Here is a 26,561-nt window from a genome sequence, read left to right on the forward strand (position 1 = left end):
ACTGCAGCTGTAGTGCTATTATCATACAGTTTATCAGCACACACAGCTTGTCTATGTGACACAGACCCAGTACTACTGCAGCTGTAGTGCTATAATTATACTGTGTATCAGCACACACAGCTTGTCTATGTGACTCAGACCCAGTACTACTGCAGCTGTAGTGCTATAATTATACAGTGTATTAGCACACACAGCTTGTCTATGTGACACAGACGCAGTACTACTGCAGCTGTAGTGCTATAATGATACAGTGTATCAGCACACACAGCTTGTCTATGTGACACAGACCCAGTACTACTGCAGCTGTAGTGCTATAATTATACAGTGTATCAGCACACACAGCTTGTCTAAGTGACACAGACCCAGTACTACTGCAGCTGTAGTGCTATTATTATACAGTTTATCAGCACACACAGCTTGTCTATGTGACACAGACCCAGTACTACTGCAGCTGTAGTGCTATAATTATACTGTGTATCAGCACACACAGCTTGTCTATGTGACTCAGACCCAGTACTACTGCAGCTGTAGTGCTATAATTATACAGTGTATTAGCACACACAGCTTGTCTATGTGACACAGACGCAGTACTACTGCAGCTGTAGTGCTATAATGATACAGTGTATCAGCACACACAGCTTGTCTATGTGACACAGACCCAGTACTACTGCAGCTGTAGTGCTATAATTATACAGTGTATCAGCACACACAGCTTGTCTATGTGACACAGACCCAGTACTACTGCAGCTGTAGTGCTATAATTATACAGTGTATCAGCACACACAGCTTGTTTATGTGACACAGACCCAGTACTACTGCAGCTGTAGTGCTATAATTATACAGTGTATCAGCACACACAGCTGGTCTATGAGACTCAGACCCAGTACTACTGCAGCTGTAGTGCTATAAAATTACAGTGTATCAGCACACACAGCTTGTCTATGTGACACATAACCAGTATTACTGCAGCTGTAGTGCTAGAATTATACAGTGTATCAGCACACACAGCTTGTCTATGTGACTCACACCCAGTACTACTGCAGCTGTAGTGCTATAATTATACAGTGTATCAGCACACACAGCTTGTCTATGTGACACAGTCCCAGTACTACTGCAGCTGTAGTACTATAATTATACAGTGTATCAGCACACACAGCTTGTCTATGTGACTCACACCCAGTACTACTGCAGCTGTAGTGCTATAATTATACCTGTGTATCAGCACACACAGCTTGTATATGTGACACAGACCCAGTACTACTGCAGCTGTAGTGCTATAATTATACAGTGTATCAGCACACACAGCTTGTCTATGTGACTCACACCCAGTACTACTGCAGCTGTAGTGCTATAATTATACAGTGTATCAGCACACACAGCTTGTCTATGTGAATCACACCCAGTAATACTGCAGCTGTAGTGCTATAATTATACAGTGTATCAGCACACACAACTTGTCTATGTAACACACACACAGTACTACTGCAGCTGTAGTGCTATAATTATACAGTGTATCAGCACACACAGCTTGTCTATGTGACTCACACCCAGTACTACTGCAGCTGTAGTGCTATAATTATACAGTGTATCAGCACACACAGCTTGTCTATGTGACTCACACCCAGTACTACTGCAGCTGTAGTGCTATAATTATACCTGTGTATCAGCACACACAGCTTGTATATGTGACACAGACCCAGTACTACTGCAGATGTAGTGCTATAATTATACAGTGTATCAGCACACACAGCTTGTCTATGTGACTCACACCCAGTACTACTGCAGCTGTAGTGCTATAATTATACAGTGTATCAGCACACACAACTTGTCTATGTAACACACACCCAGTACTACTGCAGCTGTAGTGTTATAATTATACAGTGTATCAGCACACACAGCTTGTCTATGTGACTCACACCCAGTACTACTGCAGCTGTAGTGCTATAATTATACCTGTGTATCAGCACACACAGCTTGTATATGTGACACAGACCCAGTACTACTGCAGATGTAGTGCTATAATTATACAGTGTATCAGCACACACAGCTTGTCTATGTGACTCACACCCAGTAATACTGTAGCTGTAGTGCTATAATTATACAGTGTATCAGCACACACAGCTTGTCTATGTGACACAGACCCAGTACTACTGCAGCTGTAGTGCTATAATTATAGTGTATCAGCACACACATCTTGTCTATGTAACACACACCCAGTACTACTGCAGCTGTAGTGCTATAATTATACAGTGTATCAGCACACACAGCTTGTCTATGTGACACAGACCCAGTACTATTGCAGCTGTAGTGCTATTATTATACAGTTTATCAGCACACACAGCTTGTCTATGTGACACAGACCCAGTACTACTGCAGCTGTAGTGCTATAATTATACTGTGTATCAGCACACACAGCTTGTCTATGTGACTCAGACCCAGTACTACTGCAGCTGTAGTGCTATAATTATACAGTGTATTAGCACACACAGCTTGTCTATGTGACACAGACGCAGTACTACTGCAGCTGTAGTGCTATAATGATACAGTGTATCAGCACACACAGCTTGTCTATGTGACACAGACCCAGTACTACTGCAGCTGTAGTGCTATAATTATACAGTGTATCAGCACACACAGCTTGTTTATGTGACACAGACCCAGTACTACTGCAGCTGTAGTGCTATAATTATACAGTGTATCAGCACACACAGCTGGTCTATGAGACTCAGACCCAGTACTACTGCAGCTGTAGTGCTATAAAATTACAGTGTATCAGCACACACAGCTTGTCTATGTGACACATAACCAGTATTACTGCAGCTGTAGTGCTAGAATTATACAGTGTATCAGCACACACAGCTTGTCTATGTGACACACACCCAGTACTACTGCAGCTGTAGTGTTATAATTATACAGTGTATCAGCACACACAGCTTGTCTATGTGACTCACACCCAGTACTACTGCAGCTGTAGTGCTATAATTATACCTGTGTATCAGCACACACAGCTTGTATATGTGACACAGACCCAGTACTACTGCAGATGTAGTGCTATAATTATACAGTGTATCAGCACACACAGCTTGTCTATGTGACTCACACCCAGTAATACTGTAGCTGTAGTGCTATAATTATACAGTGTATCAGCACACACAGCTTGTCTATGTGACACAGACCCAGTACTACTGCAGCTGTAGTGCTATAATTATAGTGTATCAGCACACACATCTTGTCTATGTAACACACACCCAGTACTACTGCAGCTGTAGTGCTATAATTATACAGTGTATCAGCACACACAGCTTGTCTATGTGACACAGACCCAGTACTACTGCAGCTGTAGTGCTATTATTATACAGTTTATCAGCACACACAGCTTGTCTATGTGACACAGACCCAGTACTACTGCAGCTGTAGTGCTATAATTATACTGTGTATCAGCACACACAGCTTGTCTATGTGACTCAGACCCAGTACTACTGCAGCTGTAGTGCTATAATTATACAGTGTATTAGCACACACAGCTTGTCTATGTGACACAGACGCAGTACTACTGCAGCTGTAGTGCTATAATGATACAGTGTATCAGCACACACAGCTTGTCTATGTGACACAGACCCAGTACTACTGCAGCTGTAGTGCTATAATTATACAGTGTATCAGCACACACAGCTTGTCTATGTGACACAGACCCAGTACTACTGCAGCTGTAGTGCTATAATTATACAGTGTATCAGCACACACAGCTTGTTTATGTGACACAGACCCAGTACTACTGCAGCTGTAGTGCTATAATTATACAGTGTATCAGCACACACAGCTGGTCTATGAGACTCAGACCCAGTACTACTGCAGCTGTAGTGCTATAAAATTACAGTGTATCAGCACACACAGCTTGTCTATGTGACACAGACCCAGTACTACTGCAGCTGTAGTGCTATTATTATACAGTTTATCAGCACACACAGCTTGTCTATGTGACACAGACCCAGTACTACTGCAGCTGTAGTGCTATAATTATACTGTGTATCAGCACACACAGCTTGTCTATGTGACTCAGACCCAGTACTACTGCAGCTGTAGTGCTATAATTATACAGTGTATTAGCACACACAGCTTGTCTATGTGACACAGACGCAGTACTACTGCAGCTGTAGTGCTATAATGATACAGTGTATCAGCACACACAGCTTGTCTATGTGACACAGACCCAGTACTACTGCAGCTGTAGTGCTATAATTATAAAGTGTATCAGCACACACAGCTTGTCTATGTGACACAGACCCAGTACTACTGCAGCTGTAGTGCTATAATTATACAGTGTATCAGCACACACAGCTTGTTTATGTGACACAGACCCAGTACTACTGCAGCTGTAGTGCTATAATTATACAGTGTATCAGCACACACAGCTGGTCTATGAGACTCAGACCCAGTACTACTGCAGCTGTAGTGCTATAAAATTACAGTGTATCAGCACACACAGCTTGTCTATGTGACACATAACCAGTATTACTGCAGCTGTAGTGCTAGAATTATACAGTGTATCAGCACACACAGCTTGTCTATGTGACACAGACCCAGTACTACTGCAGCTGTAGTGCTATAACTATACAGTGTATCAGCACACACAGCTTGTCTATGTGACACACACCCAGTACTACTGCAGCTGTAGTGCTATAATTATACAGTGTATCAGCACACACAGCTTGTCTATGTGACACACACCCAGTACTACTGCAGCTGTAGTGTTATAATTATACAGTGTATCAGCACACACAGCTTGTCTATGTGACTCACACCCAGTACTACTGCAGCTGTAGTGCTATAATTATACCTGTGTATCAGCACACACAGCTTGTATATGTGACACAGACCCAGTACTACTGCAGATGTAGTGCTATAATTATACAGTGTATCAGCACACACAGCTTGTCTATGTGACTCACACCCAGTAATACTGTAGCTGTAGTGCTATAATTATACAGTGTATCAGCACACACAGCTTGTCTATGTGACACAGACCCAGTACTACTGCAGCTGTAGTGCTATAATTATAGTGTATCAGCACACACATCTTGTCTATGTAACACACACCCAGTACTACTGCAGCTGTAGTGCTATAATTATACAGTGTATCAGCACACACAGCTTGTCTATGTGACACAGACCCAGTACTACTGCAGCTGTAGTGCTATAATTATACAGTGTATCAGCACACACAGCTTGACTATGTGACACAGACCCAGTACTACTGCAGCTGTAGTGCTATAATTATACCTGTGTATCAGCACACACAGCTTGTCTATGTGACACAGACCCAGTACTACTACAGCTGTAGTGCTATAATTATACAGTGTATCAGCACACACAGCTTGTCTATGTGACTCACACCCAGTACTACTGCAGCTGTTGTGCTATAATTATACAGTGTATCAGCACACACAGCTTGTCTATGTGACTCACACCCAGTACTACTGCAGGTGTAGTGCTATAATTATACAGTGTATCAGCACACACAGCTTGTATATGTGACACACACCCAGTACTACTGCAGCTGTAGTGGTATAATTATAACTGTGTATCCGCACACACATCTTGTCTATGTAACACACACCCAGTACTACTGCAGCTGTAGTGCTATAATTATACAGTGTATCAGCACACACAGCTTGTCTATGTGACACACACCCAGTACTACTGCAGCTGTAGTGCTATAATTATAGTGTATCAGCACACACAGCTTGTCTATGTAACACACACCCAGTACTACTGCAGCTGTAGTGCTATAATTATACAGTGTATCAGCACACACAGCTTGTCTATGTGACACACACCCAGTACTACTGCAGCTGTAGTGCTATAATTATAGTGTATCAGCACACACATCTTGTCTATGTAACACACACCCAGTACTACTGCAGCTGTAGTGCTATAATTATACAGTGTATCAGCACACACAGCTTGTCTATGTGACACACACCCAGTACTACTGCAGCTGTAGTGCTATAATTATAGTGTATCAGCACACACAGCTTGTCTATGTGACTCACACCCAGTACTACTGCAGCTGTAGTGCTATAATTATACAGTGTATTAGCACACACAGCTTGTCTATGTAACACACACCCAGTACTACTGCAGCTGTAGTGCTATAATTATACAGCGTATTAGCACACACAGCTTGTCTATGTGACACAGACCCAGTACTACTGCAGCTGTAGTGCTATAATGATACAGTGTATCAGCACACACAGCTTGTCTAAGTGACACAGACCCAGTACTACTGCAGCTGTAGTGCTATTATTATACAGTTTATCAGCACACACAGCTTGTCTATGTGACACAGACCCAGTACTACTGCAGCTGTAGTGCTATAATTATACTGTGTATCAGCACACACAGCTTGTCTATGTGACTCAGACCCAGTACTACTGCAGCTGTAGTGCTATAATTATACAGTGTATTAGCACACACAGCTTGTCTATGTGACACAGACGCAGTACTACTGCAGCTGTAGTGCTATAATGATACAGTGTATCAGCACACACAGCTTGTCTATGTGACTCATACCCAGTACTACTGCAGCTGTAGTGCTATAATTATACCTGTGTATCAGCACACACAGCTTGTATATGTGACACAGACCCAGTACTACTGCAGCTGTAGTGCTATAATTATACAGTGTATCAGCACACACAGCTTGTCTATGTGACTCACACCCAGTACTACTGCAGCTGTAGTGCTATAATTATACAGTGTATCAGCACACACAGCTTGTCTATGTGAATCACACCCAGTAATACTGCAGCTGTAGTGCTATAATTATACAGTGTATCAGCACACACAACTTGTCTATGTAACACACACACAGTACTACTGCAGCTGTAGTGCTATAATTATACAGTGTATCAGCACACACAGCTTGTCTATGTGACTCACACCCAGTACTACTGCAGCTGTAGTGCTATAATTATACAGTGTATCAGCACACACAGCTTGTCTATGTGACTCACACCCAGTACTACTGCAGCTGTAGTGCTATAATTATACCTGTGTATCAGCACACACAGCTTGTCTATGTGACACAGACCCAGTACTACTGCAGATGTAGTGCTATAATTATACAGTGTATCAGCACACACAGCTTGTCTATGTGACTCACACCCAGTAATACTGTAGCTGTAGTGCTATAATTATACAGTGTATCAGCACAAACAGCTTGTCTATGTGACACAGACCCAGTACTACTGCAGCTGTAGTGCTATAATTATAGTGTATCAGCACACACATCTTGTCTATGTAACACACACCCAGTACTACTGCAGCTGTAGTGCTATAATTATACAGTGTATCAGCACACACAGCTTGTCTATGTGACACAGACCCAGTACTACTGCAGCTGTAGTGCTATAATTATACAGTGTATCAGCACACACAGCTTGTCTATGTGACACAGACCCAGTACTACTGCAGCTGTAGTGCTATAATTATAGTGTATCAGCACACACATCTTGTCTATGTAACACACACCCAGTACTACTGCAGCTGTAGTGCTATAATTATACAGTGTATCAGCACACACAGCTTGTCTATGTGACACAGACCCAGTACTACTGCAGCTGTAGTGCTATAATTATACAGTGTATCAGCACACACAGCTTGACTATGTGACACAGACCCAGTACTACTGCAGCTGTAGTGCTATAATTATACCTGTGTATCAGCACTCACAGCTTGTCTATGTGACACAGACCCAGTACTACTACAGCTGTAGTGCTATAATTATACAGTGACACACAGCTTGTCTATGTGACACAGACCCAGTACTACTACAGCTGTAGTGCTATAATTATACAGTGTATCAGCACACACAGCTTGTCTATGTGACTCACACCCAGTACTACTGCAGCTGTAGTGCTATAATTATACAGTGTATCAGCACACACAGCTTGTCTATGTGACTCACACCCAGTACTACTGCAGCTGTAGTGCTATAATTATACAGTGTATCAGCACACACAGCTTGTACATGTGACACACACCCAGTACTACTGCAGCTGTAGTGGTATAATTATAACTGTGTATCCGCACACACATCTTGTCTATGTAACACACCCCCAGTACTACTGCAGCTGTATTGCTATAATTATACAGTGTATCAGCACACACAACTTGTCTATGTAACACACACACAGTACTACTGCAGCTGCAGTGCTATAATTATACAGTGTATCCGCACACACATCTTGTCTATGTAACACACACCCAGTACTACTGCAGCTGTAGTGCTATAATTATACAGTGTATCAGCACACACAGCTTGTCTATGTGACACACACCCAGTACTACTGCAGCTGTAGTGCTATAATTATAGTGTATCAGCACACACAGCTTGTCTATGTAACACACACCCAGTACTACTGCAGCTGTAGTGCTATAATTATACAGTGTATCAGCACACACAGCTTGTCTATGTGACACACACCCAGTACTACTGCAGCTGTAGTGCTATAATTATAGTGTATCAGCACACACATCTTGTCTATGTAACACACACCCAGTACTACTGCAGCTGTAGTGCTATAATTATACAGTGTATCAGCACACACAGCTTGTCTATGTGACACACACCCAGTACTACTGCAGCTGTAGTGCTATAATTATAGTGTATCAGCACACAAAGCTTGTCTATGTGACTCACACCCAGTACTACTGCAGCTGTAGTGCTATAATTATACAGTGTATTAGCACACACAGCTTGTCTATGTAACACACACCCAGTACTACTGCAGCTGTAGTGCTATAATTATACAGCGTATTAGCACACACAGCTTGTCTATGTGACACAGACCCAGTACTACTGCAGCTGTAGTGCTATAATTATACAGTGTATCAGCACACACAGCTTGTCTATGTGACTCACACCCAGTACTACTGCAGCTGTAGTGCTATAATTATACAGTGTATCAGCACACACAGCTTGTACATGTGACACACACCCAGTACTACTGCAGCTGTAGTGGTATAATTATAACTGTGTATCCGCACACACATCTTGTCTATGTAACACACACCCAGTACTACTGCAGCTGTAGTGCTATAATTATACAGTGTATCAGCACACACAGCTTGTCTATGTGACACACACCCAGTACTACTGCAGCTGTAGTGCTATAATTATAGTGTATCAGCATACACAGCTTGTCTATGTAACACACACCCAGTACTACTGCAGCTGTAGTGCTATAATTATACAGTGTATCAGCACACACAGCTTGTCTATGTGACACACACCCAGTACTACTGCAGCTGTAGTGCTATAATTATAGTGTATCAGCACACAAAGCTTGTCTATGTGACTCACACCCAGTACTACTGCAGCTGTAGTGCTATAATTATACAGTGTATTAGCACACACAGCTTGTCTATGTAACACACACCCAGTACTACTGCAGCTGTAGTGCTATAATTATACAGCGTATTAGCACACACAGCTTGTCTATGTGACACAGACCCAGTACTACTGCAGCTGTAGTGCTATAATTATACAGTGTATCAGCACACACAGCTTGTCTATGTGACACACACCCAGTACTACTGCAGCTGTAGTGCTATAATTATACAGTGTATCAGCACACACAACTTGTCTATGTAACACACACACAGTACTACTGCAGCTGCAGTGCTATAATTATACAGTGTATCAGCACACACAGCTTGTCTATGTGACTCACACCCAGTACTACTGCAGCTGTAGTGCTATAATTATACCTGTGTATCAGCACACACAGCTTGTCTATGTGACTCAGACCCAGTACTACTGCAGCTGTAGTGCTATAATTATACCTGTGTATCAGCACACACAGCTTGTATATGTAACACAGACCCAGTACTACTGCAGCTGTAGTACTATAATTATACAGTGTATCAGCACACACAGCTTGTCTATGTGACACAGACCCAGTACTACTGCAGCTGTAGTGCTATAATTATACAGTGTATCAGCACACACAGCTTGTCTATGTGAGATCAGACCCAGTACTAATGCAGCTATAGTGCTATAATTATACAGTGTATCAGCACATACAGCTTGTCTATGTGACACACACCCAATACTACTGCAGCTGTAGTTCTATAATGATACAGTGTATCAGCACACACAGCTTGTCTATGTGACACAGACCCAGTACTACTGCAGCTATAGTGCTATAATTATACAGTGTATCAGCACACACAGCTTGTCTATGTGACTCACACCCAGTACTACTGCAGCTGTAGTGCTATAATTATACAGTGTATCAGCACACACAGCTTGTCTATGTGACACACACCCAGTACTACTGCAGCTGTAGTGCTATAATTATACAGTGTATCAGCACACACAGCTTGTCTATGTGACTCACACCCAGTACTACTGCAGCTGTAGTGCTATAATTATACAGTGTATCAGCACACACAGCTTGTCTATGTGACTCACACCCAGTACTACTGCAGCTGTAGTGCTATAATTATACAGTGTATCAGCACACACAGCTTGTCTATGTGACTCACACCCAGTACTACTGCAGCTGTAGTGCTATAATTATAGTGTATCAGCACACACATCTTGTCTATGTAACACACACCCAGTACTACTGCAGCTGTAGTGCTATAATTATACAGTGTATCAGCACACACAGCTTGTCTATGTGACACACACCCAGTACTACTGCAGCTGTAGTGCTATAATTATAGTGTATCAGCACACACAGCTTGTCTATGTGACTCACACCCAGTACTACTGCAGCTGTAGTGCTATAATTATACAGTGTATTAGCACACACAGCTTGTCTATGTAACACACACCCAGTACTACTGCAGCTGTAGTGCTATAATTATACAGCGTATTAGCACACACAGCTTGTCTATGTGACACAGACCCAGTACTACTGCAGCTGTAGTGCTATAATGATACAGTGTATCAGCACACACAGCTTGTCTAAGTGACACAGACCCAGTACTACTGCAGCTGTAGTGCTATTATTATACAGTTTATCAGCACACACAGCTTGTCTATGTGACACAGACCCATTACTACTGCAGCTGTAGTGCTATAATTATACTGTGTATCAGCACACACAGCTTGTCTATGTGACTCAGACCCAGTACTACTGCAGCTGTAGTGCTATAATTATACAGTGTATTAGCACACACAGCTTGTCTATGTGACACAGACGCAGTACTACTGCAGCTGTAGTGCTATAATGATACAGTGTATCAGCACACACAGCTTGTCTATGTGACACAGACCCAGTACTACTGCAGCTGTAGTGCTATAATTATACAGTGTATCAGCACACACAGCTTGTCTAAGTGACACAGACCCAGTACTACTGCAGCTGTAGTGCTATTATTATACAGTTTAGCAGCACACACAGCTTGTCTATGTGACACAGACCCAGTACTACTGCAGCTGTAGTGCTATAATTATACTGTGTATCAGCACACACAGCTTGTCTATGTGACACAGACCCAGTACTACTGCAGCTGTAGTGCTATAATTATACAGTGTATTAGCACACACAGCTTGTCTATGTGACACAGACGCAGTACTACTGCAGCTGTAGTGCTATAATGATACAGTGTATCAGCACACACAGCTTGTCTATGTGACACAGACCCAGTACTACTGCAGCTGTAGTGCTATAATTATACAGTGTATCAGCACACACAGCTTGTCTATGTGACACACACCCAGTACTACTGCAGCTGTAGTGCTATAATTATACAGTGTATCAGCACACACAGCTTGTTTATGTGACACAGACCCAGTACTACTGCAGCTGTAGTGCTATAATTATACAGTGTATCAGCACACACAGCTTGACTATGTGACACAGACCCAGTACTACTGCAGCTGTAGTGCTATAATTATACCTGTGTATCAGCACACACAGCTTGTCTATGTGACACAGACCCAGTACTACTACAGCTGTAGTGCTATAATTATACAGTGTATCAGCACACACAGCTTGTCTATGTGACACAGACCCAGTACTACTACAGCTGTAGTGCTATAATTATACAGTGTATCAGCACACACAGCTTGTCTATGTGACTCACACCCAGTACTACTGCAGCTGTAGTGCTATAATTATACAGTGTATCAGCACACACAGCTTGTCTATGTGACTCACACCCAGTACTACTGCAGCTGTAGTGCTATAATTATACAGTGTATCAGCACACACAGCTTGTATATGTGACACACACCCAGTACTACTGCAGCTGTAGTGGTATAATTATAACTGTGTATCCGCACACACATCTTGTCTATGTAACACACACCCAGTACTACTGCAGCTGTAGTGCTATAATTATACAGTGTATCAGCACACACAGCTTGTCTATGTGACACACACCCAGTACTACTGCAGCTGTAGTGCTATAATTATAGTGTATCAGCACACACAGCTTGTCTATGTAACACACACCCAGTACTACTGCAGCTGTAGTGCTATAATTATACAGTGTATCAGCACACACAGCTTGTCTATGTGACACACACCCAGTACTACTGCAGCTGTAGTGCTATAATTATAGTGTATCAGCACACACATCTTGTCTATGTAACACACACCCAGTACTACTGCAGCTGTAGTGCTATAATTATACAGTGTATCAGCACACACAGCTTGTCTATGTGACACACACCCAGTACTACTGCAGCTGTAGTGCTATAATTATAGTGTATCAGCACACACAGCTTGTCTATGTGACTCACACCCAGTACTACTGCAGCTGTAGTGCTATAATTATACAGTGTATTAGCACACACAGCTTGTCTATGTAACACACACCCAGTACTACTGCAGCTGTAGTGCTATAATTATACAGCGTATTAGCACACACAGCTTGTCTATGTGACACAGACCCAGTACTACTGCAGCTGTAGTGCTATAATTATACAGTGTATCAGCACACACAGCTTGTCTATGTGACACAGACCCAGTACTACTGCAGCTGTAGTGCTATAATTATAGTGTATCAGCACACACAGCTTGTCTATGTGACACACACCCAGTACTACTGCAGCTGTAGTGCTATAATTATACAGTGTATCAGCACACACAGCTTATCTATGTGACTCACACCCAGTACTACTGCAGCTGTAGTGCTATAATTATACAGTGTATCAGCACACACAACTTGTCTATGTAACACACACACAGTACTACTGCAGCTGCAGTGCTATAATTATACAGTGTATCAGCACACACAGCTTGTCTATGTGACTCACACCCAGTACTACTGCAGCTGTAGTGCTATAATTATACCTGTGTATCAGCACACACAGCTTGTATATGTAACACAGACCCAGTACTACTGCAGCTGTAGTACTATAATTATACAGTGTATCAGCACACACAGCTTGTCTATGTGACACAGACCCAGTACTACTGCAGCTGTAGTGCTATAATTATACAGTGTATCAGCACACACAGCTTGTCTATGTGAGATCAGACCCAGTACTAATGCAGCTATAGTGCTATAATTATACAGTGTATCAGCACATACAGCTTGTCTATGTGACACACACCCAGTACTACTGCAGCTGTAGTGCTATAATGATACAGTGTATCAGCACACACAGCTTGTCTATGTGACACAGACCCAGTACTACTGCAGCTATAGTGCTATAATTATACAGTGTATCAGCACACACAGCTTGTCTATGTGACTCACACCCAGTACTACTGCAGCTGTAGTGCTATAATTATACAGTGTATCAGCACACACAGCTTGTCTATGTGACACACACCCAGTACTACTGCAGCTGTAGTGCTATAATTATACAGTGTATCAGCACACACAGCTTGTCTATGTGACACACACCCAGTAATACTGCAGCTGTAGTGCTATAATTATACCTGTGTATCAGCACACACAGCTTGTCTATGTAACACACACCCAGTAATACTGCAGCTGTAGTGCTATAATTATACAGTGTATCAGCACACACAGCTTGTCTATGTGACTCACACCCAGTACTACTGCAGCTGTAGTGCTATAATTATACAGTGTATCAGCACACACAGCTTGTCTATGTGACTCACACCCAGTACTACTGCAGCTGTAGTGCTATAATTATACAGTGTATCAGCACACACAGCTTGTCTATGTGACTCACACCCAGTACTACTGCAGCTGTAGTGCTATAATTATACAGTGTATCAGCACACACAGCTTGTCTATGTGACTCACACCCAGTACTACTGCAGCTGCAGTGCTATAATTATACAGTGTATCAGCACAATGCTATATGCTATACACTAACCTGCCGTGTATCCATCTGAGAAAATATAACTATTTACAAGGGACAAAATGACGCCATCACAAATCTCTAATCACCTGTAGCCGTATATATAGGAACTTCATCCTCCGCAGTAGTCTTCACATTATCACACAGATACAGTTCTCCTCCGTGGTCAACCGCTGAGACATCTGAAGCTGTCACGTCTATACAGCCTGTATAGTAAGAACAGTTGTTAAAAAACGAACTAATCTACCTCATGTTATTAAATCACAAAAATAGCAACAAGTTACAGATCATAAAGTATCTTACAAAACACATTTATGCATTTATCTAAACATCTTAGCCGATTTCTGTTATAGCTGCATTATCCTCTGCTGGTCTGTCATTAGCAAAACATAATTACATTTTCACGTTATATATAAGGGTCTGACAAGTTTATATTATAGCAGCCAAATATATAGTAGTCATTTGTTATCGCGATTATAGAATAAAATAAATATAATACTAATTAATATAATTTTTTATTATTAGCTCCAGCATTGATATTAAAGGGACACTGAACCCAAAGTGATTCAGATAGAGCATGACATTTTAAGCAACTTTCTAATTTACTCCTATTATCACATTTTCTTCATTCTCTTGGTATCTTTATTTGAAATGCAAGAATGTAAGTTTAGATGCCAGCCCATTTTTAGTGAACAACCTGGGTTGTCCTTGCTGATTGGTGGATAAATTCATCCACCAATAAAAAAGTGCTGTCCAGAGTTCTGAACTCCCAAAAAAGCTTAGATGCCTTCTTTTTCAAATAAAGATAGCAAGAGAACGAATAAAAATTGATAACAGGAGTAAATGAGAAAGTTGCTTAAAATTGCATGCTCTATCTGAATCACGAAAGAAAAAATTGGGGTTAAATGTCCCATTAAAGCAATCACAGAGATGTATATATTGTATGTACAGTATTTCACTCACACATAATTTGTATTTGCAATAAATTAGCTAATGTTTTAAAGGAATATGAAAACCTCAATTTTTTCTTTCATGATTCAACTAGAGCATGCCATTTTAAACAGCTTCCGAATGTACTTTTATTATCAAATTTTCTTTGTTCTCTTGGTATCTTTTGTTTAAAAGCAGGGATGTATGCTTAGGAGACAACCCATTTTCTGGAGCACAATATGGCAGCAGTTTTGCAAGAATGTTATCCAGTGGCGTATTATGGCCTAGGCCAGTGATGGTGAACCTTGGCACTCCAGATGTTTCAGAACTACATTCCCCATAGTGCTTAGGCAGTGCAGTCGAGCATCATAGGAAATGTAGTTCTGGAACATCTGGAGTGCCAAGGTTCGCCGTCACTGGCCTAGGCCAACAAGGCCGGTGCCTAAGCAGCAGATTTGGGACGGGCAGCACATCTGTCCTATCCTATCTCTAAAAGCCAGCATACAGTACAGTGAGCGATAAAGTGCAGGCTTTTATAGAAAAGACGAGGCACATGCGCTGATTAAGGTTGCTCTTCACAGGCAGTGCTCCTTTAAACCGTTGCTTCATTTAGAGCCGCCAGCATTTTTGCAGTGGAAGCATTCTTATTTTCTTCTTATTATTATCGTTTATTTGTAGAGCGCCAACAGATTCTGCAGCGCTATAAATAAAGGCGGAGTACAACAAAACAATTATAGGGATCAAATGGGTAGAGGGCCCTGCCAAGAGTTACACTGTTGTAGTCAGCTATTAAGAAGGTGATCTACAAACAGCTGGACTCTTCGGCTTACATGCTAAAGGGGTTCAGGGTTCTTCTTGAGAAACTTAACCGGGGATATGCTTACAAGGTGAGGCTGGAGGAGAAGACCTTGTGCCGATATGCTGCCTCCCCTTGTCAGCTGTGGTGGGTCTGCGAGCGCAGTGCTTATTGCAGGTCTTAGTAACTAACAGACTGGATGCGTCTGTGGACTGCTTAGATCAGCTTGTGATGTCTAATCATCAACTCTCAGTGCTAAATTATGTTAGTTACTAATAGCTAGCTTTCTCTGCATTCATGTGATGTCTAATCATAAACTCTCAGCGCTAATGTATGTTAGCTACTAATAGATTTCTCTGCATTCATGTGATGTCTAATCATAAACTCTCAGCGCTAATGTATGTTAGCTACTAATAGCTCGCTTTCTTTGCATTCATGTGATGTCTAATCATAAACTCTCAGCGCTAATGTATGTTAGTTACTAATAGCTTTATCTGCATTCATGTGATGTCTAATCATCAACTCTCAGTGCTAATGTATGTTAGTTACTAATAGCTAGCTTTCTCTGCATTCATGTGATGTCTCGTCATAAACTCTCAGTGCTAATGTATATTATCTACTGTGGCAAACCTAGCCACTTCTGGACTATAATGTAAGAAAGGTTGTCTATAGGCTGTATTGTGTGCTATGTATATGTGACAGACCCTTCGGTCAGAACTGTAACAGTTAACCTTGTTCAGCTTTCAGAAGCTATTTTCTAAATACAATGTTGCTGGCCTCAGCTATTGTGTGCTCTAATTAAGTTTAGTGATAAACATTCCCATTGTCTAATCATCTCCAGAGTCAGACTGCTAGTGATAAGATGGACTGCATTATTATCTGCTTAAGTAATGTAATTCTATTGTGGCATGTAAAAGGGTGTTTGCTCTCTATCAAATGGACAATATTCTTTCAACCCCCCACCTGGGGTCAGACCTGCATAAATACTGGGCATATGGCCCTTAATAAAGTACATTCTGTTTTAAACCTGAAAACTGGCTGGGTTGTGAGTTGCTGATCCCATATTCAGGACATTGTTCCCTGGTGTTAACCCTTGGTATTCTGTTGGTACCGTAACAATTGGTGGCAAGCGACGGGATAAACCTTATCGCCCAGAAGAGCAACTACACAAGCCAGGGGAAAGATAGCCAGCAGCAAACCCAAGGCTATATTAATTGCGGAGCTGATGGAGGGAGACAGAGCTCGCAGTGCTACGCCTCCAGCAGCCATGGAGGAGACCCTATACCAGAGGGAAATGAGGACCAGGCTGGAATTTTTACCCCAACCTGTACCACGGGACATGCTATCCGTGGTAATGGCAGATGTGCAGGAGTACGTGATGGCACACAGTCCGCGGAATGCATCCTCCCGAGCAGAATCCATTTCGGTAGCACTCAGCAACCCAGTAAGACCCAAAATCCCATACCATGCCTTTAAAATGTTTTGTGAGGAGAAGGATGAGATTGATGGGTATTTACAGGATTATGAGAGACTGTGCGAGTTACATGATTTGGAGCAGTCCGTATGGGTGCCGGTGCTAGCAGGCAAGCTAGCCGGTAGGGCAGCGGAAGCGTATCGCCTTGTACCCAGGGAGGACAGCAAGGATTACGCTAAAGTGAAGAGAGCGATCTTGGAAAGATATGCCATTACCCCAGAGGCATACCGGCGCAAGTTTAGAGGTCTGCGCAAGCCAGAAAGAGATTCCCATGCAGAGTGGGCCCACAAGCTGGATCAAGCATCTCAGGGGTGGATACAGGCCAGCCAAGCTACCACCATGGAAGAATTGTGACAACTGATGCTGTTGGAGCAATTCTTTAACGGCTTGTCCCCAGAAGCCCAAGAATGGGTGAGAGATCGAAAACCCCTCACCTTAACCGAAGCAGCCAGATTAGCAGACCAGCATTTTGATGCCAGGAGGCACCATGGACTACTGCCTAAGACGTACGCTCGACCCACGGGACAACCCAGTCCTCTACAGCCTAACAACCCCACAGCGACACCTTTTCGCCCAGCCCCAGGGAATCCACCACCCCCCTCACGATACAACGGACGGGCGAATATACAATGCCACACCTGCAAGCAGTGGGGACATATGGCACGTGAGTGCACCCAAAATCGGAGCAGACAAGCATGGAACCAGGTCAGACAGAACCTGGCCCCAAGGGCGGCTGCTCACCATTACCAAATGGAGCCAGCCGCTCATGAGGTGTTGAGCACCCAAGCCAAGGAACCCCTGAGAATTCTGCATGAGGTGATGTCGGTCCAGGCCACGAACTACCCTCAGAGAGCCCGGTTCAATTCGCGGGGCTACTCACAACCTATTCGGTGCTTTGGATGTAAGCAACTAGGGCACAAAAGACCAGAGTGTCCCCTAAACGCAGCGAACCAAGCACAGTCCTGGAGAAGACCCGCCGGCGGAATCCCACGTAATCCTCAACCTGCGGCCCGCTACGTAGAGGTGCCAGAATGCTGGGGCAGCCTACATGAAGCAGACCCCGTGCAAGCTGCCCACCGGAATAACCGGCAACTGGTTAAAGTGAATGGGAAGGAGGTCAGTGGTCTACGGGATACTGGTGCTACCATGACCTTGCTTCAAGAGAGCTTGGTGTCTGAGAAACAGCACACTGGAGACACTGTGGCTGTGAGGATAGCAGGGGCACTGTGTTCCGCCTACCTGTTGCCAGGGTACATTTGGATTGGGGAGTGGGCGCTAGACCTGTGAATGTGGGGGTCAAGAAGGACTTACCTGCTGATGTTCTCCTTGGAAATAACTTGGCCCCCCTTGTTTTTGCCTATGCTCCCATGGGTCCCGCTGATGTTAACCCTGTGACTACCCGTGCCCAGATCCGTGCAGCAGACACTGACCCACCTGCTGCTAAGCCCCAGGACGCTGAGCTCAGTAAATCTCTATCCGCTATTGATACGTGGAAGTCCCGTTACAATGCGCTGATGAAGGAGAAGAGTCACGTAGAGGATGAAATGGTCACGTTAAATAATCATGTAACAGTGCTAGCGGGAGAGAAGAGGAGTGCAGAGGAAAAAGCACGTTTAGAACGGGAATCTCTGCTAGACAAACTGCACCGACAGACTGCAGAAAACACCAGCTTGAGAGTGGAACATGAAACATTAAAGACAAACTTAGTGACACTGGAGGAAAAGCTGACGCTGGCTCATAGTGAGGTGCAGCAACTCAAGGGCACCCTATGTGAGTATGAAGGGATTGTGGATACCTATAAAGAGCAGGTACAAAAAAACTCGTAAAGAAGCTGATGAGATTTTGAAGGACTATTTAGCCCTGGTCTGGGCACTGAAGAAGTTGAACCCTTATTTATACGGGCAGGAATTCTCTCTCATAACGGGAATACAGATGGATTGTCCTGGCAAACTGACATGCCTACCACCTCCTAGTCCGGTCATCCCCAGGTTGACCCACCAAAGGGTCAAGCCGGGTCTGCCGGAGTGTTCCACAGGGGGAGCAGTGCTGAGCCAAGTTGGAGCAGATGGCGGAGAACACCCCGTAGCTTACTTGAGCCGAAAGTTGTTGCCCGTGAAGTAAGCTACGCCGCCATCGAAAAAGAATGCCTGGCCGTGGTGTGGGCCCTCAAAAAGTTGCAGCCGTACCTGTATGGACAACCTTTTTCCTTACTCACAGATCACAACCCGTTGGTGTGGCTGAACCGTGTGGCCGGGGACAATGCCAGGTTGCTGCGCTGGAGTTTGGCGCTGCAGCCCTTCGACTTTACAATCCATTACCGCCCAGGGAAACAAAACGGTAACGCCGACGGGTTATCCAGACAAACTGAACTTGAAAAGTGATCTGTGAGTACTTCCCCGGACATCCCCAAGCCGATCCGTTGGGATCAGACTGTGTATGCCGGCTTGGTTCTGGGGAAGCATTGTGGCAAACCTAGCCACTTCTGGACTATAATGTAAGAAAGGTTGTCTATAGGCTGTATTGTGTGCTATGTATATGTGACAGACCCTTCGGTCAGAACTGTAACAGTTAACCTTGTTCAGCTTTCAGAAGCTATTTTCTAAATACAAGGTTGCTGGCCTCAGCTATTGTGTGCTCTAATTAAGTTTAGTGATAAACATTCCCATTGTCTAATCATCTCCAGAGTCAGACTGCTAGTGATAAGATGGACTGCATTATTATCTGCTTAAGTAATGTAATTCTATTGTGGCATGTAAAAGGGCGTTTGCTCTCTATCAAATGGACAATATTCTTTCAACCCCCCACCTGGGGTCAGACCTGCATAAATACTGGGCATATAGCACTTAATAAAGTACATTCTGTTTTAAACCTGAAAACTGGCTGGGTTGTGAGTTGCTGATCCCATATTCAGGACATTGTTCCCTGGTGTTAACCCTTGGTATCCTGTTGGTACCGTAACATCTACTAATAGCTAGCTTTCTCTGCATTCATGTGATGTCTAATCATAAACTCTCAGTGCTAATGTATGTTAGTTACTAATAGCTTTCTCTGCATTCATGTGATGTCTAATAATAAACTCTCAGTGCTAATGTATGTTAGTTACTAATAGCTTTCTCTGCATTCATGTGATGTCTAATAATAAACTCTCAGTGCTAATGTATGTTAGTTACTAATAGCTTTCTCTGCATTCATGTGATGTCTAATAATAAACTCTCAGCGCTAATCTATGTTAGTTACTAATAGCTTTCTCTGCATTCATGTGATGTCTAATAATAAACTCTCAGTGCTAATGTATGTTAGCTAATAATAGCTTTCTCTGCATTCATGTGATGTCTAATAATAAACTCTCAGCGCTAATCTATGTTAGTTACTAATAGCTAGCTTTCTCTACATTCATGTGATGTCTAATAATAAACTCTCAGTGCTAATGTATGTTAGCTACTAATAGCTAGCTTTCTCTACATTCATGTGATGTCTAATTATAAACTCTCAGCGCTAATGTATGTTAGTTACTAATTGCTAGCTTTCTCTGCATTCATGTGATGTCTAATCATAAACTCTCAGTGCTAATGTATGTTAGCTATTAATAGCTAGCTTTCTCTGCATTCATGTGATGTCTAATCATAAACTCTCAGCGCTAATGTGCTTTCACTGCATTCATGTGATGTCTAATCATAAACTCATGGAGGGGTACTTATCAAGCCGTCTACTTTACCTGCCTTCGCCGGTCCAATACGCCCGCCTAAGCTCGCCTACCATCGCCGCTGCAGACCTGCAAAATTTCTCCTAAGTTATCAAAAAATCTGTCAAAAAGCCGCGCACCAAGTACGGGGCGATGAGCAGCGGATTGTGATAGTTATCACTCATCCGATCTCGCTGCTCTTCGGCTTTTTTACAGCTTTATTGCTAGCCTGTCACTAAGCACTCACACTAACTACACTGTTCTACCCCCTATACTGGAGCCCCCCGTAACTCAATAAAGTTATTAACCCCTAAACTGCCGCTCCCGGACCCCGCCGCCACCTACATTATACCTAGTAACCCCTACCCTGCCCCCCCTATACCGCCGCCCTCTATAATAAAGTTATTAACCCCTATCCTGCTGATCCCGGACCTCGTCGCAACTAAATAGTTTAACCCGTAAACCGCCGCTCCCGGACCCCGCCGCAACCTATATTAAACTTATTAACCCCTAATCTGCCCCCCCTACACCGCCGCCACTTATAATACATTTATTAACCCCTATCCTGCCCCCCACTACGCCGCCGCCACTGTAATAAAATTATTAACCCCTAAACCTAAGTCTAACACTAACCCTAACACCCCCCTAACTTAAATATTAATTACATAAATCTAAATAATATTTCTCTTATTAACTAAGTTAATCCTATTTAAAACTAAATACTTACCTTTAAAATAAACCCGAATATAGCTACAATATAAATAATAATTATATTGTAGCTATCTTAGGATTTATTTTTATTTTACAAGCAACTTTCAATTTATTTTAACTAGGTACAATAGCTAGTAAATAGTTATTAACTATTTAATAGCTACCTAGTAAAATAAAGAGAAATTAACCTAAGTTACAATTACACCTAACACTACACTATACTTTAATAAATTATTTCTATTTAAAACTAAATACTTACCTGTAAAATAAACCCTAAGATAGCTACAATATAATTAATAATTACATTGTAGCTATTTTAGGATTTATATTTATTTTACAGGTAACTTTGTATTTATTTTAGCTAGTTAGAATAGTTATTAAATAGTTATTAACTATTTAATAACTACCTAGCTAAAAGAAATACAAAATTACCTGTAAAATAAATCCTAACCTAAGTTACAATTAAACCTAACACTACACTATCATTAAATTAATTTAAAAAATTACCTACAAATAACTACAATTAAATACAATTAAATAAACTAACTAAAGTACAAAAAATAAAAAAAGCTAAGTTACAAAAAATAAAAAAAATAAGTTACAAACATTTAAAAAATATTACAACAATTTTAAGCTACTTACACCTAATCTAAGCCCCCTAATAAAAAAACAAAGCCCCCCAAAATAAAAAAATTCCCTACCCTATTCTAAATTAAAAAGTTCAAAGCTCTTTTACCTTACCAGCCCTTAAAAGGGCCTTTTGCGGGGCATGCCCCAAAGAATTCTGCTCTTTTGCCTGTAAAAGAAATATACAACCCCCCCAACATTAAAACCCACCACCCACATACCCCTAATCTAACCCAAACCCCCCTTAAAAAAACCTAACACTACCCCCCTGAAGATCATCCTACCTTGAGTCGTCTTCAGCCAGCCGACCATCGATGGAACCAAAGAGGAGATCCGGAGCGGAAGAAGTCATCATCCAAGGGGCGCTGAAGAAATCTTCCATCCGGGCGATGTCATCTTTCAAGCGGCGTCTTCAATCTTCATCCATCCGGAGCGGAGCAGAGCCATCTTCAGACGAGCCGACGCGGAGCCATCCTCTTCTTCCCGACGACTGGATATTCCTTTAAGGGACGTCATCCAAGATGGCGTCCCTTCAATTCCGATTGGCTGATAGGATTCTATCAGCCAATCGGAATTAAGGTAGGAAAAATCTGATTGGCTGATTCAATCAGCCAATCAGATTGAAGTTCAATCCGATTGGCTGATCCAATCAGCCAATCAGATTGAGCTCGCATTCTATTGGCTGATCGGAACAACCAATAGAATGCAAGTTCAATCTGATTGGCTGATTGGATCAGCCAATCGGATTGAACTTCAATCTGATTGGCTGATTCAATCAGCCAATCAGATTTTTCCTACCTTAATTCCGATTGGCTGATAGAATCCTATCAGCCAATCGGAATTGAAGGGACGCCATCTTGGATGACATCCCTTAAAGGAATATTCATTCGTCGGTAGTCGTCGGGAAGAAGAGGATGGCTCCGCGTCGGCTCGTCTGAAGATGGCTCGGCTCCGGATGGATGAAGATTGAAGACGCCGCTTGGAAGATGACATCGCCCGGATGGAAGACTTCTTCAGCGCCCCTTGGATGATGACTTCTTCCGCTCCGGATCTCCTCTTCGGTTCCATCGATGGTCGGCTGGCTGAAGACGACTCAAGGTAGGATGATCTTCAGGGGGGTAGTGTTAGGTTTTTTTAAGGGGGGTTTGGGTTAGATTAGGGGTATGTGGGTGGTTGGTTTTAATGTTGGGGGGGGTTGTATTTTTCTTTTACAGGCAAAAGAGCAGAATTCTTTGGGGCATGCCCCGCAAAAGGCCCTTTTAAGGGCTGGTAAGGTAAAAGAGCTTTGAACTTTTTAATTTAGAATAGGGTAGGGATTTTTTTTATTTTGGGGGCTTTGTTATTTTATTAGGGGGCTTAGATTAGGTGTAAGTAGCTTAAAATTGTTGTAATATTTGTTAAATGTTTGTAACTTTATTTTTTGTAACTTAGCTTTTTTTATTTTTTGTACTTTAGTTAGTTTATTTAATTGTATTTAATTGTAGTTATTTGTAGGTAATTTATTTAATTAATTTAATGATAGTGTAGTGTTAGGTTTAATTGTAACTTAGGTTAGGATTTATTTTACAGGTAATTTTGTATTTCTTTTAGCTAGGTAGTTATTAAATAGTTAATAACTATTTAATAACTATTCTAACTAGCTAAAATAAATACAAAGTTACCTGTAAAATAAATATAAATCCTAAAATAGCTACAATATAATTATTATTTATATTGTAGCTATATTAGGGTTTATTTTAAAAGTAAGTATTTAGTTTTAAATAGGATTCATTTATTTAATAAGAGAAATATTATTTAGATTTATTTAATTAATATTTAAGTTAGGGGGGTGTTAGGGTTAGACTTAGGTTTAGGGGTTAATAATTTTATTACAGTGGCAGCGGTGTAGGGGGGGCAGGATAGGGGTTAATAAATGTATTATAGGTGGCGACGGTGTAGGGGGGGCAGATTAGGGGTTAATAAGTTTAATATAGGTTGCGGCGGGGCCCGGGAGCGGCGGTTTAGGGGGTTAAACTATTTATTTAGTTGCGGCGAGGTCCGGGATCGGCAGGATAGGGGTTAATAACTTTATTATAGGTGGCAACGGTATAGGGGGGGCAGGATAGGGGTTAATAGGTATCATGTAGGTGGCGGCGGGGTCTGGGAGCGGCGGTTTAGGGGTTAATACATATATTATAGTTGCGGTGGGCTCCGGGAGCGGCGGTTTAGGGGTTAATCAGTTCATTAGAGTGGCGGTGGGCTCCGGGAGCGGCGGTTTAGGGGGTTATAACTTTATTTAGGTGCGGCGGTGTAGGGGGGGGACAGATTAGGGGTTAATATGTATAATGTAGCTTGAGGTGGGCTCCAGGAGCGGCGGTTTAGGGGGTAATAACTTTATTTAGTTGCGGCGGCGTAGGGGGGGCAGATTAGGGGTGTTTAGACTCGGGGTTCATGTTAGGGTGTTAGGTGCAGACAGCTCCCATAGGAATCAATGGGATGTCGGGCAGCAGCGAACATGAACTTTTGCTATGGTCAGACTCCTATTGATTCCTATGGGATCCGCCGCCTCCAGGGCGGCGGGTTGAAAACCAGGTACGCTGGGCCGGAAAAGTGCCGAGCGTACCTGCTAGTTTTTTGATAACTAGCAAAAGTAGTCAGATTGTGCCGCACTTGTGTGCGGAACATCTGGAGTGACGTAAGAATCGATCTGTGTCGGACTGAGTCCGGCGGATCGAAGCTTACGTCACAAAATTCTACTTTTGCCGGTATCTAGGGCTTGATAACTAAGGCGAATCAGCCTCGCCACAAATACGCTGCGGAATTCCAGCGTATTTGAGGTTGACGGCTTGATAACTACCCCCCTCAGTGTGAGCGGTAATGTATGTTAGCTACTAATAGCTAGCTTTCTCTGCATTCATGTGATGTCTAGTCATAAACTCTCAGCGCTAATGTATGTTAGCTACTAATAGCTAGCTTTCTCTGCATTCATGTGATGTCTAATCATAAACTCTCAGCGCTAATGTATGTTAGCTACTAATAGCTAGCTTTCTCTGCATTCATGTGATGTCTAATCATAAACTCTCAGCGCTAATGTATGTTAGCTGCTAATAGCTAGCTTTCTCTGCATTCATGTGATGTCTAATAATAAACTCTCAGCGCTAATGTATGTTAGCTACTAATAGCTAGCTTTCTCTGCATTCATGTGATGTCTAATCATAAACTCTCAGCGCTAATGTATGTTAGCTGCTAATAGCTTGCTTTCTCTGCATTCATGTGATGTCTAATAATAAACTCTCAGCGCTAATGTATGTTAGCTACTAATAGCTAGCTTTCTCTGCATTCATGTGATGTCTAATCATAAACTCTCAGCGCTAATGTATGTTAGCTACTAATAGCTTTCTCTGCATTCATTAACCCACAGAAATAGCTTTCTCTGTATTCATGAACCCACAGAGTAAATAGTAAACGGACACTTAAAAAGTTTCATTATTTGAATGATGGTAATTACTGTATGTTGTTGCATGTAAAGGGCAGTGATTGTTTCAAAGTGTGTTCTTCTTTCCCTCCCTTCCTCTTCTCTCTCTTCTTTCCCTCCCTTCCTCTCTCCCTTCTTTCTCCCTCCCTTCCTCAACTCACTCCCTTCTTTCCCTCCCTCCCTTCTTTCTCTCAACTCCCTCCCTTGCTCCCTTCTTTCACTCCTTTCTTTCCCTCACCACTTTTCCCTTCTCTCTCTCTCTCCCTCCCTCCCTCCCTTCTTTCCTTTCCCTCGCTTTTCTCCCCTCCCCTTCTTCTCTCTCACCTTCTCCCAGGGAGAAAATGGTATGAGATGCCTGCAATTCAACCCCCCTGTATGCAAGTGTTTTGCTAGCCCATTTTCTATTTAATTGTTATTAAGAAACAAACAAAACAAAAACATTATACACACTGACCCCAAAAAGTATTAAGTGGAAAAAAGGCCTAAAACCTTTGGGGGGGGGGGGCAGCAGCAGAATTTTGAGTGCCTAGGGCAGCACAAAACAAATACGCCACTGATGTTATCCATTTGTAAGAGCACTAG

At 42.5% G+C, this 26,561-nt stretch overlaps 1 protein-coding gene across 1 annotated transcript in view; it reads right to left on the reverse strand.

Moving 5' to 3' along the window:
- Positions 1–26,561, reverse strand: part of LOC128636449 (gastrula zinc finger protein XlCGF57.1-like) — a 168,195-nt gene that overhangs the window by 132,092 nt on the left and 9,542 nt on the right. The window contains exon 2 of the mRNA XM_053689462.1: positions 14,395–14,511. Coding sequence (XP_053545437.1) covers positions 14,395–14,511 — 117 coding nt within the window. The remainder of the gene's footprint in view (positions 1–14,394; positions 14,512–26,561) is intronic.

The sequence above is a fragment of the Bombina bombina genome, chromosome 7 (genome assembly GCF_027579735.1).
Source record: "Bombina bombina isolate aBomBom1 chromosome 7, aBomBom1.pri, whole genome shotgun sequence".
Taxonomy (NCBI): domain Eukaryota; kingdom Metazoa; phylum Chordata; class Amphibia; order Anura; family Bombinatoridae; genus Bombina; species Bombina bombina.